Raw genomic sequence first — 14,285 nt, 5'->3', positions numbered from 1 at the left:
ACACGTGTATATATATAGATATATATATATGTATATACATATATATACTGTATATATGATTGGATTTTATGTTGATGCGTTGCACCAAAAAGTCTTTGCTGAACTCTGGTGTGGTAATTGTCATCCCTTGGCTCTGAACGTAAATGTCAACATCCAGACTATGCAGTGGAAGTGATTGAGACTGCAGCTGAATATACTCCTCAACTCTCCGCTTTCATCTGGAGTTTCAGGAGCCAGATATGGAAAAACCTGGGAAAAAGTTCCTGGGAAAATTAATTCTTCTTGAAAAGCAAGCCAACTTAGTCAGATGTTTTCTTCACTCTCACCTTTTTAGACAGCACAGTTAGCAAATCTGGAAGTGTAACAGTATTGTCTCTGAAGGACTGAGCATGGACTGTCAAAGAAAAATGTACAGTTTGCTTTTTTAACGGCTCTTCCATCGTCTTTTAGGTCACAGAGGTGGCCTGTATATACTCACCTGTGTCTCCTTTGACGACAAATGACAAAAATTTGAGACAATACACTCCCTCTTTGACCTTGTATGCCCATTTCCAACAGTGATCCCTCCCTTCGCAGCACTAGCTTGTAAAGGTGATCCTTAGTTCACTGATGCTGGTCATGTCTGTCATTCTGTCACAGCAATGTGACTTCCTCAGACACAGCCACACTTCCTGGCAGAGTGCTTCTTCAGCGTGTGATACACTACATTGTCATCCAAGAAAGATAAGTCATCATCGAAAGCGATTGGTCGACAGCAGGTGCGAGAGGGCGTGTCCTTGTCCAGCTTCTTGTTGTGTGTGAGGTTGTTGAGGATCTTGTCGTAGTTGGTCTCCGCCTCCACGCAGGGGCCGCTGCAGTACCGGAAGATCAGCTCCTCTTTAGTCTGGTAGCCCAGCCCCAAGTCCGTCACATTGAGATGGACCTCCTTTAGCAAGCAGCCTCGAGTCTGCACCGATATGCTCTCCCTCCCCTTCTCGCCTCGCCCTCCTTTTCCACCTCGACTTCCCCCTCGCCCCCGACCCCGCTTCCTGTCGCCATGTCCTCTCCTCTCGCCTCTCGTGCCTCCTGTGTTTGCTGCTCCCCTCTGTCTCTGCTCCCTCCGTCCCCTGGAGCCCCCGCTGGGCTCTGACGATCTCCGGAGTCTGCCAATGGTAGCCTCAATAAAATCCATTACATCATCAAACTGCTCTGGATAGGGACCTGCGATGTCATCTGAAAGATACAGAAGGAACAGATTCACTCATAAAGTCGGTATTATATTAATAATTTAATCACTGACATGGACACTAAAGATATAGCTTTCTGAAATATTGCCTAAATAATACTCAACAACAGGGTCAATCAATTATTTACTTGCAATTACCACTAGATGAGCAGATCAAATAAAACTTTCAGTATCCCTGTGGGGAAAAAAAAATCTGACATAATAAACTACATGAGGGATATGAAAACGTTGCACAACCAGAAATTTCAGCAAAAGAATGATGAATGACAAAATTATGTTTATGATGGTGTGAAAAATGACATCATGTTAGATGAGACCAATAAGAAATGTATGGAAAATAAGTAAGGAATATAAAAATATATATAATATATAAAATATAAATATGCTTATTTGCTTTCCTGCTGAGAGTTAGATGAGAAGATCGATACCACTCCCATGTCTGTCTGTTGAATATGAAGCTACAGCCAGTAGCCAGTTAGTATAGCTTAGCACAAAGACTGGAAACAGGGGGAAACAACTAGCCTGGCTCTGTCCAACAGTAACAAAGTACCGCCTACTGCCACCTCTAAGGGTCACTAATAAAGTTCTGTTTTGTGCTAAGCTAACCAGCTGCTAGCTGTCGTCTCATATTTAATGGACAGATATGAGTGGTATTGATCTTCTCATCCAACTCATCTTAATTCTGAACCAGAAAGACAGTAAGCGTATTTCCAAAAATGGTGACCGATTCTTTTACATGCACAAATGCAGATATGTATGTAACGTGGATTATTTAATAAATGTACTACTCCTAAATCAGTTCAAGAAGTCATCCAGACTGAGATACCATTAGTGTAGAAAAGAATCATGTACATTGTTGTTGACTTTACATGCTTATGGTGAGCCAGCATCTGCACGTTAAAATGTCCTAAAATATGTGCTGACACAAATGCAGAAAATGCCCATAAATACTGAGAAATGTGCAGATCAGAAAGTGCATGCTGATTTATAGATTAGTCTCAGGCGCAGGAATGCAGAAAGCAGCCCAGAGAGGTTCATATGGACGCGCAGGTGCCCTGCTGTAACTCCTTCCAACAGCACCTGTTGGGGGATGAGTTGGAGGCTGAAGGTCAGAGGGTGCTGTCAATTGCATTTTGAGAATTGTTGTTGAGAATTGAAGAACATTTGTATATTTGTAAAGATGGGATGCAGGCGGACTTGATTTTGCTTGAATAACATGGCCCGCATGCTGCCCACATTAGGTTTCAATCTCCTGAGAACCTGAATCGTTAAAGGTTGTTCAGCGATACAGCTTAAGTTAACCGGGTTAGTTTCACACACCAATTGCCTGAATTGATACAGTAGGCACAGACCAATTACACCACCAAGAGAGACATTGTGTTACATCCATGAAAGTCATTTAAAACTTTCATGAGTGTAATTTTAGAATGCCGAGACTTCAAAGGCCAAATAAAAGGAAATCATATGCTCTGGGTCATCTAGATGAAGCAGATAGTAGTCTGCTCGAAACTCAAAACATGCACCAGCACAGCTCTCCACCATCTGCTGCGAGGAGCGAAGAGGACTGACTGAAAGTCTTGGACCCTCCTGTGTTACATGTTGATTCTATTATGGAGTAACGTCTCTCCTTCTCCGATGCCTGCAGGTCTGGCAACAATGAACTACGTATGAAGATCATGAAGACATATTGTTCTTAAATGAATCATTTAGTCCAACTCTAATTACATTACCTGTGTGCGCCTGTATGTGTGTGTGTGTATGTGTGTGTGTGTGTGTGTGTATGTGTGTCAGGAAGTCAGGGCGGCATGGTGCGATGTCTGGCAGGTGGTGTTGTGGTTGACACGGCTTCTCTATTGCAGTGTCACCTATCTCTCCTCTCTTACCTGTTCCTGGCACAGGCCATCTGATCTGCCTGCGCTCCACAGCTGATTGGGCCGCTGCTCACATATCAGGTGAGCCCAGGCCAATCTGTTTAGACACACCTGCCCTTTGATTTAGACACCTCCTATTGTATGTCAGCTGACAGGCAGGGTGGATACAGTGTACACCTGCTGACAGACTGGACCGGTGGCAGCAAATGGAGTGATTCATGGTGGTGAATTGTGCCATCATTTTGCAAAGAGTCATGTTTTTGTTTAAAATACTACGAGTCTCCTCGTTCAGCTGCTGCCTGGATATTTTAGTCTTAAAACGTAAGAGAAAACGTGCAAAACCAAAAGACTCATCCCCTCTTGGAGCTACAGTGTTGTTTACACTATTAGTGCATTGTTAATGGTCTTGGATTACAAGCAGATCAGTGATGTCACCGTGGTCCAAAGTGAATATGAGGTGGCAGGAAAAACATTTATCCAAATGTTCCATTCCTTATCTAGTTCTTGGCCGCGTTTACTTCTGTGTGAAGATGATACAGTGTCACATTGATCCAAACAAAATAAATTCCTGCCCACTGCCGCCGTTAAAATGAACATAAACACGTTGTCCAGCCTCTCCCCCCGGGAAATTCCTGCAACCTGCTTCACACTGCCTTCTCTAAAACATGCCATGATTTCTGACTTCTGGCAGATGGGTAAAGGTCGTGGGTCTCTAAGTCGCCGAGAGGCAGAGGTGAACATAAACAAAAGGGAGATGGGGGAAATATGGAGAGCGACCTCTGGGATCGGAGCTGTTCATACTCATTCATGCTGCTGGCTTGTTTTGACATCAGTATGATGTAACTCACAGCAGCAATAAAACACAAATTGAGATCTTCCGTCTGATAACCTGCCTGTCTGAGAGCCTTATCAAAGTAGGACTCTCCACTGTTGGCTCAACCCACTGGCTATCACTTTACATGCTGTTTCTCAAGTGTAATTAGTCCAGAAAGGCTAAATTGCTTGGCCAGCAAACCAACCGTGTAGCATTCACGGCTGAATTGCCCTTAACCCTGCAGTACCAGCTATATGTGCTGCCTACTATTCCTCTCAAAAGTCAACACAGGGCAGTGCATGACAATGAGATTATAAGCTGTTACATCTCACTTTTTCCTGTATGATTAAATGGTTAGTTGCATGATATTTAATGGAGGTTTGCACAAGTAGCACAGATCTATAATGTGACACCTTTATCCACCGTCCATTCAAGAGACTGTCACAGAGACTGCGCGTCACGATAGATTGTGTCAGAACATGCCGCGCGCCTTACATTGATCCTCCATAGAGATCTCCTGCAGGTTGTGGTCTTCACGCTGGAACGATGGCTCTTCGTCCTCCACGGACAGGGACGCGGAATCACTGTAGCTGCTGGGGAAATAAGTCCTCTTGGCTGGCAGAGTGTGTTGGTAGAGAGGCCGCGTAGCAACAGAGCTCAGGAGCAACAAACACGTGGCCAAAACATCCCATAACTTCATCTTAGACTCAGTTCCTATGAAGAAAGCTGCAGAAATAAGGGAGGATATTTTATTTGAAATCAGGAGACAAAACAAAACGGATTAGAAACAAACTAAATATAATAATAACAACAATAATAATAATAATAATAATGTAAACACACTCACAGTCCAATCAGAATGTAGGCCAACTCGTTTATAATGAAGTCAGCAAAGTGTTTGAAACAGTGTGACTCATTCAGTATTAATAACTATGTGTCACCACGTCAATAGGCTTTGATCTTCACTTTGTCTTTTGTCTCGTTGCTATAAATAACTATCAGACTAAACAAGAAAATTCCGAATAAATTAATCACAATGAAAAATAGTTTATAGTGCACTTCGTAATGTCAATATATCCTCAAAATACAGAAATCAAATATAGAAAGAATAACAGAATGCATTTGTGCGTAAAAGTACTGTGTTGCTTTAAAATGTAAAACATGTATGATTAACCAGCAGCCTGCTACTTCTTTATTCTCTGCTGACGTTCAGAGCTGCCAGGATTATAAAATGATATATTCCTGTTGTTGTGATACCAGGCGAGCTCTTGCTACTTGTAATGAGGCACGGAGGGTGCGCCTCGCACAAAATATGCGTTGGTTAAAGCACGCACCAAAGCGTGTTGGCAACGATAGCCTAAATAATGGTGTGAGTTGGCCAGATGGCGATCCCCAAAGCTTACGTGACTCTAGTCTAATGGCATGTTGAGTCTGCAGTAAACCTAAACAGCTATACTGGGCTTAAACATGCTACGCAAAAGTCCGAACAACTGCACAAGTTGCATTTTTCATTTGGATTTGCTACTTCCACTAGAATGACCTACGTGAGGCTTGTGTGCCCTTTACGCACAAATAATCTGAGGATATTGAGAATTATTCTACACTGTCAAATGATGAAAAAAAAAAGAAAGAAGAAAAAAAGATAATGCTTCACTTACCTTAAATATGGCCCATGCAGACCTGAAACTCGCTCGGCTGTTGGTGTTAAAATCCAAACAGAAAACGTGACTCATTTAGTGTCCCAAACTGAATCAGCTGCTTGGATCGTTTAACAGCCACAATCCGGAAAAAAAAAAGTCCTTAAAACGCGTTCAAACTCGGCTTGTGTCCTGACAGAAAAGCGCAGAAATACCGCACCAGGTGTGTTTTTCATACTCCGACCCAGCGCAGCGACCAAACCACGCGTCGTTCCACACTTTGGAGTCCAAAGGTGGGTGTTCGGAGAGAGCGGACCGAGTGCCACTGCGCCTCGCGGGGTACAGTTGCAGTCGCTGATTAATTGGATGCTACGTTTCCACGTTGGAAATCCGAGCGAGTTCCACCATCTCCGACTGAAAGGAGTCCAATGAAGACATCAGCGTCTCCCGCGCAGAAGCGAGGCGCAAAAAGGTGCACAATATCTGTTTCCCAGAGTGCAAGAAGCTCGTGCCTGCCTCTTGATAAAACAGTTTAAAGCGTCGTTATATCCACAACTGCGTTAAATGCTCATAATCGCCGACATCTGACAGTATCTTGACACAGTAAACAACACAGATGAGGGTATTTATTCTCCATTTTCTCCAGCTCAGACAGTGTCTATGTAGCTCGAAGAGTTTCCACACGCGTTGTCCTCATACTGGACTGGAGCAGGACAGATGTCTGCGCATAACACCGCACCGGGCGCAGAGGGCAGTTTGGAGAGATTTATAGTTAAGTGCGCTCTGACGTTTGGGGCAGTTGGTGTCCGCCCCTCTTTTATACCCCATGCAAGAGCAAACAGTGAGTAACAGAGGTCCACATATCTCTCCAAACCACCCCTGGAGCCCCGTTCGGAGGAGCGCAGTTTTCAGATGTCTTGGGGATTATGTCACACATCCTGATGTCCTCGGATTAGATTTCAGTATGCGGAATGCGATTTGGAGATGTTCTGTTGCGATGCATGTTTCTAACCTGATCTCCGCGCTCTGCGCAACGGTGTCAAGTTCCGTCTGATGGCTACACACATCTCAAATTCAAGAGTCCCACTTCACTTGCTATTTACTAGAAGATATTTGTAAATACGTGAGGCGATCATTTAGGACACAGTGGACACTTTGATAGGCTGTCCTGGCCTATATGGAGGCAATTTATGGCACTCCGAATGTGTTACATACAAATGTAAGTCATACACACCTTGGAGCATCTGGTCATTCAATAAGAGGTTTCTTGTCAAGGTGAGCCCAAGGCAACACCAGACAGACCACAAAAGAAGGACTCTGCACCGGCTAAGATGTGGCTCCTGAGAAAGCCTTTCCATCACCCTTCATGATTTACAGCCGCCTTTCATCTTCTGCAAAACTGAATTCCTTAAAAGAAAGAAGGTTACCCAGTCCTTTAAGAATTAAAGTCATTTTGTGTTCATGTGCCAGAAGAGACCGGCTGCTTCCAACAACCAAACACTTGCTTTTCCAAGAAGCTTTCTGGTTTTAATTTAACACGTGAAATGCTGCTAAAGATGGCTGCTCAATAAAAGGATGGAAATCCCTGCACTGACACTTTAAATCCTTGCTGACTTATCTGTTATTCAGTGGTATTAAGGCTGATATTTGTTTGCTCATGGGCTGTAACGTCTTGTCAATACATGTTTGCTTTCAAGCGTCTCTGTGCGCCCATCCCATTCTTAAACATCTGAATGGCACCGAGCCAAGTCCTCATTGTATAGATTCCTATTTGTCATGTCCTCACATGGCTTCATTGTATGAACTGACAGCTACTAAAGTTTGTCATGATACAACACTTTTTGTTTGTAACTTTATGATAACTTGGCCCCGGCTTATACCTCATTTCACAGAACTTAATTGTTTTTATACAGAAAGTCTCTGGTGTTTATTGTACATTGATGTTTGCTGTTGTGTTTTAGTCACTGCTGACATTCTCCTGTTGTTACTGTCCTGCTGTTCAACTTCCTCGTCCCATCTAAACTTCTAGATAGATGGGAAGATAATTGGACTATCTAGCTAATGGGATTCCACACATAATAATATTGTCTTCTCCATTTAACACAAGTTTTAGACACAACTTTAAGTTGTCCACACTGACTGAAGTCACCTTTTACTTCTGATATTGAGACGTGACCTGGATGTATGAACTGTATATGAGCTGTTCTGTCTTAACTGAGCCCAGTTCCTGTGATTTAGGAGTTGCAGCGATCCTGAACATCAACGCTCATAATTCTGTCTGCCCTCTTGATCACTGAAGCATCGCACTAGTTCAGGGTGAGAAACAACAAAGTGGACAAAGTCCAACTCAGCTACACTATGATCACTTAACATATTTCCTACAATTGAAATAAAAAAAAAAAAGATTTGTTTTTTTCATTGGGTTCAACAGGAATATTAAAGTGTTTTGAAAACGGCACTCCCTGCCAGTGCATGCTGGGATGGCCTCCAGGCTCCCACTTTCACTGAACAGGAATAAGCATGTAACGTGAATGAATGAAGGGAAATCATACTTATATAAACAAACCCAAATGCATGAATGTAATGTGAACTGGCATACATTGCATTATAATACAAGACTGAGTCATCTGAAAGCAGAGTCAGTGTTGTTCGAGGTCTGTGTGATTCTTCAAGGTTATTTAAAGTTCATCAGTCAGATCTGCTGTTCTCAGCCATGTCTGGTGTCAAATTTACTTACATTTCCAATTACAGATCTAGTTAGAAAACTGGTCGTAATAACAGAATTACATTCATTTATTATTACATTTATTACATGTTTTGTATCTATCAAATCCTTATAGAATGGCTACTATATATATAATGCATAATTTGTTATGTTGAATATATTTGAATTATGCAATATTTCTTAAAAGATAAGGATAATACAACACCTATATAGTTTTAACTTAACTTTAATTGCTCTTGTATAGTAATTATTTTATTCTATTCTTATTTCATTTGATATACTTATAATTTATTATTATTTATTATTTTCCATATTTATATTTATCTGTACTTATAACTGTCATTGTGCTGCTGAAACACCCACATTTCCCATCTGGGGGATCAATAAAGGATTATATTATCTTATATGGAACCTGCAGTATATGGTAATTATAGGATATACTCATACATACGTATACATACAGTACATTTTAAATACATTATACTGTACATACTGTATTCCACTTATCTTATAAATGTATTATTCCATCTATGTTAATATTACTGTTGATCTCAAGCATGGAAAATATCACAGTCAGTATGATTAGAGCTGAAACTATTAGCCAATTAATTAACAGAAAGATCACTTGGCTGCCTCCAGCTTCCGCTTTGATGCCGAATGTGAATTAAACAAACCATTAACTGGGAAAACAATAAAAACATAATTATTATATTTTAACAACCTCAGTAGCTTTGGTTTACATATTGTTGGAAGCAAAATAATTGCGTTGGAAGTGAAGATTAGGTCCCAAAGTCAGTGATGGATCAGCTAAATTGACGCATCAGTTGTGTGACTTTCCTCATTCCTCATTATGACGATGCATGGTAGCATTAAAACACATTTGATTAATGACTGGATAGCTGCAGCAGATTTCACATAGGAGATATTTTTTACACGTCACCACATATCCACACTTGGATCTCAGGCTAGGACACAGCCTGCTCAGAGATACGACAGACAGTGGCTGTATTGTTTATTGATATCTGCAGCAGTGTCACCAAAGGATTCCTCTGTGACCCTCCTCTGTCTCATACAGGCAGAGTGGAGAAGATAATGGTCACCGAAAATAGACCCATCTTACAGAGTTCCTTTATGTGGGAGCGCTGCACAGTCTGAGGGGAGGGGTGTCATAAGTCCCCCGAGCTGAATACTTGAGTGACTATAATAAATATTAATTTGTTTGGAGGAGAAACATGAGTAAGCTGAACGAATCACCACCACATGGGGTGTGAGGAAGAGGCTCGTCACTCACACAGAAGAACCCTCTTTCATTATTTGTGCCACTGATGTGACGGGCACCTCAATTTTTGATGTCAAGCCTCCACAGAGCACTGACAGGCCCTCAGATGGAAATAACAATGACTCCCCACAGAGTTTATATGAGCATTTAACAATACTCAGGAAAACAATCCAGATCGCTGCAGCTGGTTCAGTTTAATATAGAATTGTAAAAAATAATATGAAACAAATGTCCCACATGGCTAATTGTCGTCCTGTGCGTATAGTATCCCTTGACAATGACTTGTTTTGTTTAAATCATTGTGTTTCTGGTCAAAGCGATATGATTAACAACTGGCGACCTGTTCATGGTTACGTTAATGTGTTTTTCGCCTCTTGATTCTATGAGTCACTGTTGCATGTAATATGCAATAAAAGTGGGGCATCTGTAGGCTTGTTTAAAATGTTTCGTTCCAACATTCGCATTAAAAATGTCTTCTTTAATGAGTAAAGGATTTCAACAAACTATGCACGACTCCCTCAGGAAGACAATGCAATAAAATATGACTCAATGATTAAAAAAAATCAACCAGAGACAAACAACAACTGACATATTAATTTAAAGCATTATTGTGGTTTGGATGATTAACATTTTGAGTTCCTAACATCTCATGAGAGTCTACGGGTAAGATGAACACAACTTCATTGTTATTTTGCCTGTCAGTTATATTTTAAAATCTAATTTCATATTAAAAAGTCCAGCGATGCCACCCATTGAAAAACCAACTACCTTTGTTTATAAAGGCGGTACAGAAAACAGAATAATAATATGGATGGACAACAACAGGAGACCACGCTGGGTTATCTCCTCTAAGCTTTACGTTTCCGCTGATGGGTCAGCTTGTCACAGTGCAGGTTGCTGGTGCTGGTGTTTGGCCAATTATTACCAAGTGGGCATCATTTTAAATACAATACACATATTGTTGCAGTGCAGCTGCATCCCTGCATGGCCAAAATGTGCCATGTTTATATTGGGATATTTTCACCAAAATAATATGCTGTCACACGCACACACGTCATGACAAAATAGTTCTAGGAACATGACAGTGACGAGCAGCAGGAACTCTGTGTGGTTATTGTAGTTACTGAGTAAAATTAGACCACGACCCACATGAAACATTTCTAGCATCTTGTCGAACTCTTGCTCAAAGGAGAACAACAGGCTAACCCAATATACTATTTCCAGCAAAGTGCACAGGGGGACATGCCATGTTGTATGTAGTTAATTCTGTTTTATGTTTTGCCAAAATATTGTTCTTTTTACTCCAGATTAACACATACAAACCTTAGATTATCTAACAGCATATAAAGTACTTAAAAGCCAGCCATATTAACATTAAAATACTGTTTGCACGTTAATACATCAGTATCAATAAACCAGTTATATAATGTATAATATTATACCATTGACAGGTATCATTCTTCCTGTCATTCTACTTTGATCATTTATGTACATTATGTGATCATTATGTGAAAATATGGCTCTACTTTTACATAAGTAACATTCTGAATGATGGACTTTGAAATCTTCTTCCACCGTTGGTATTTGATGCTGCGAAAGAGGGCTTAAGGAGCCGACCTGAATACCACCCTATGCGCAGTAGCTCAAACCCCGTATCACAGTGCTTTCTGGCTTTAATGCTGATCAGGACAGTGGCCTCTCATTCTGAATTCTGCATGTCGTTGTGTGCTGAAGTGCCGGTAGTCTGCCAGAGTGAGCTCAGCTGTCGGCGGGCACAGAGCCCCGGATCACCCTTGGCACAGAGATGGAGAGACAGAGAGCAGGTAGTCAGGGCAGATACTGAAGCATTCGCATAGCTTTCAGCTGATCCATTAGGACATGCTACAATTCAGATATGGCACGCTGCCAGATGCCCAGCCATTGTGGCATTAAGTGCAGTATTTCCATCTGTTTCACTCATTGCTCAAACATTTTATGAGTATTTGTTGGCATCATTCTCACATAGATTGTATGCGTGCAAAAATATGTGTGTGTGTGTGTGACTGTGCGTGTGAGCGAGTGTGTGTAAATGAGATCACTTGGTACTATCAAAGTGCAGGCAGGACTATGACACTGTTATAAATAGAAGGGAGGAAGTAAGGAAGGTTAAATCTCTCAGACGCAGATACTAAATCTGTAGAGGGGAGCCATTAAAAAACCCACATGTCCTTTTAGACCTGTTTCAATATATATATTTACATTATGCACATTTTGTGGTGTTCTCCTGTCTTTTCTGTTATACAGTGAACTGAGGTAGTCACGCTTTTTGGTCAACTTTATGGTCTCTTTTTAAAAGTTGAAACAACTGTTTTCTTCTTAGGGTCAATGCTACATGAGGGCTTAGCCTGTTATTACATTGCAATATATCTGCTATAGCTGCATGCTGTGTGAACAGCTTATTATTGGTCAAGGGTCAATTATCGCCCCATGACCAAAGAGGAATCCAGTAAGCTCTCTCCCACGGACCAGTGACTTCATTGGGCCATGGTGGAAATGATGAATTCAAGGTCCTTTGAGTGGAGGAGAGAGCTGTGAAAGTTATTGATGTGTAAGCATTTATGACACAGCTCCCTGCTTTTTTTTTTTTTTTTTTTAACTATTCACAAATACTGATGAAGGATTGAGGGAATATTTTTCCCTGAGTGCAAATGGCTGGACAGTTGAGATACATAGATGGATTCTCTGAGATGCACTTGGGACATCTTGGCTACTGCCCAAACCCTGAAAACCGGACTGAAAAAAGGAATTTCAGAAAGAAACGTATGTGTGTTATATTTTGTATGGTGGGCCATATGTCCAAACATACACACAACACTAGGTCTGTAGACACAGCAAGAGTGTCTGGTGTTGACTGATTGGTGCTCGACTCTTTTTAATTCAGCCCGCTATCATCCGTCACTGCCTGCCCTCGACAGCCTGTAATCCTGACCGTGATATCTACCTGCCGTGACTTGGACCCCTGACTTTCGGCAGCTGTCAGTGGCGGCCCTCATCGAAGAGGGGACATGTGGGATACTAGTGCTCCACCCCAAGGTGGCACAGTGTCAGACTCTATGCTGGCTTTACGGTTTTTAGCATTCAAAGAGTGTCCGCCAGGGCCTCCTCCTACTGTGTTACTAAACAAACAGGGCTGGCTAAGTGCTGATCACAACCACTGGGCAAAGATGAAAAGCTCCCTTGGGGAAGGGACACGCTTACGTTGCTTGTTGTCCATTTGCTTTATGTATCTGTATCAGTTTACAGATTTGAACGGAGCTATTTTGATTATAACCTCTAGCCTTCAAGCCTGCTCACTGGACAGCTCTGCTAAAAGTGCGGTGCATGAAGCTGGGTCTTGACTTTCACAAAGCTTCCCTGTCCCCAATGTAACAAGGTCACACTAATTGGAGAAGGAAGTGTTGAGGATGTCTTTGGTAAGGAGCGGCAGGGTTAGAGAGTGATAGCAGAGAGGGTCAGATCCAGTTTCTGCTCTGGTTCCCTGTTCTAATCCAGCCTGGTATGTGTTGAGATCAGAGCAGGTCCCTTTCACTGCAGCCATCCGGTGGCTGTGCAGTGGGACTTGCTAAGTCCGTATTTCCTCTGCTGCTGCAAATTCGTTGTAGAAAGCGCTAGACGACAGTCTGGCGCAGACTCGCCCGGGGAACCCAGTTCACTGAAAGGAACTTAAAATTTAGTGACCCAACAGAAACAGTCCCACCGTCCATTTCAGGTCCTAACCCCTAAGAAACATGGCACTGGACAGCTGTGTGTTCCCCTTGATGTATTTATGTCAGCCGCTTACATAAATACACTGTGACACACATACACATTCACACTCATACACGTGGGCCTGTGTGTAAATGCGCACACTCCCACAGGCACTGTGACACACACTAACACACACAAATGCATACAGTGACACACAGGCACACACACTGAGGCATAGACACACACATATCATGCTCCCTGGCAGTAATACCCAGAGGATATTATGTCTCTCTCAGCAGACTGGACAGTTGATCAGAGCAGCATGACCACATGGTCACTTTGATGTAAATCACGTAGTGGAGTCACCTTGAAAATAGCTTGAATTGTAAATGTGAGAGAGGAATCTTGCTCTCAGATTAACCAGTTGATACACAGACTCACACCTGACTGAATCATTCAAATCAGTCAGGTTGTAATACTCCTTACACATTGCAACCTGGGCAATAGCTGGAAGATGCTGCTTTCCAGTAAAAATGGCAATTTCAGTCCAGGCTGAATTTATAATCTTGCATTGTACGATAATGCAACACACACTCACACCCCAATGCTGCAAGCTGACTACATGCAAATCCCCACCTCCATGTGTAGAACATGGCTCTCACACTGCTAGGGTTAGAAGTTCACATTTTAACTGGGGCCACCCATGTTAAAAAGTATAAACTCCTGGTCCTGCCAGGCCGTCCAAATCCATTAAGGACAGATGTGGACCTTTTCCAGAGCTGAGAAATATGACTCATGATTAAGCTAAACAGGATGTGGTATATCCCTGTGTTTCATATTTCACTATTATTAAATTACATTACCACTTCAACACTTTACACTCGACTCGACTATAAGGTGTATTAGCACATATTGTTATTCAGTCATACCACTAGACAAACACTGCTCAGTTGTTCTTGTAATGAAAGGAAAGGTGAGTCAAGTGTGGCGGCAACCTTGAACTTTGTT

At 41.9% G+C, this 14,285-nt stretch overlaps 1 protein-coding gene across 1 annotated transcript in view; it reads right to left on the bottom strand.

The window, feature by feature from the left end:
- Positions 1-652: 652 nt before the first annotated feature.
- gdnfa (glial cell derived neurotrophic factor a) overlaps positions 653-14,285 on the bottom strand; it is a 41,044-nt gene continuing 27,411 nt past the window's right edge. The window contains exons 4-5 of the mRNA XM_070924117.1: positions 4,406-4,636; positions 653-1,212 (exon numbers count right to left, since the gene is read on the bottom strand). Coding sequence (XP_070780218.1) covers positions 653-1,212; positions 4,406-4,636 — 791 coding nt within the window. The remainder of the gene's footprint in view (positions 1,213-4,405; positions 4,637-14,285) is intronic.

Source organism: Enoplosus armatus, chromosome 18 (assembly GCF_043641665.1).
Source record: "Enoplosus armatus isolate fEnoArm2 chromosome 18, fEnoArm2.hap1, whole genome shotgun sequence".
Taxonomy (NCBI): Eukaryota; Metazoa; Chordata; class Actinopteri; order Centrarchiformes; family Enoplosidae; genus Enoplosus; species Enoplosus armatus.
Note: the sequence above shows the minus strand (reverse complement) of the source record. Positions and strands in the feature narration are given on the sequence as shown.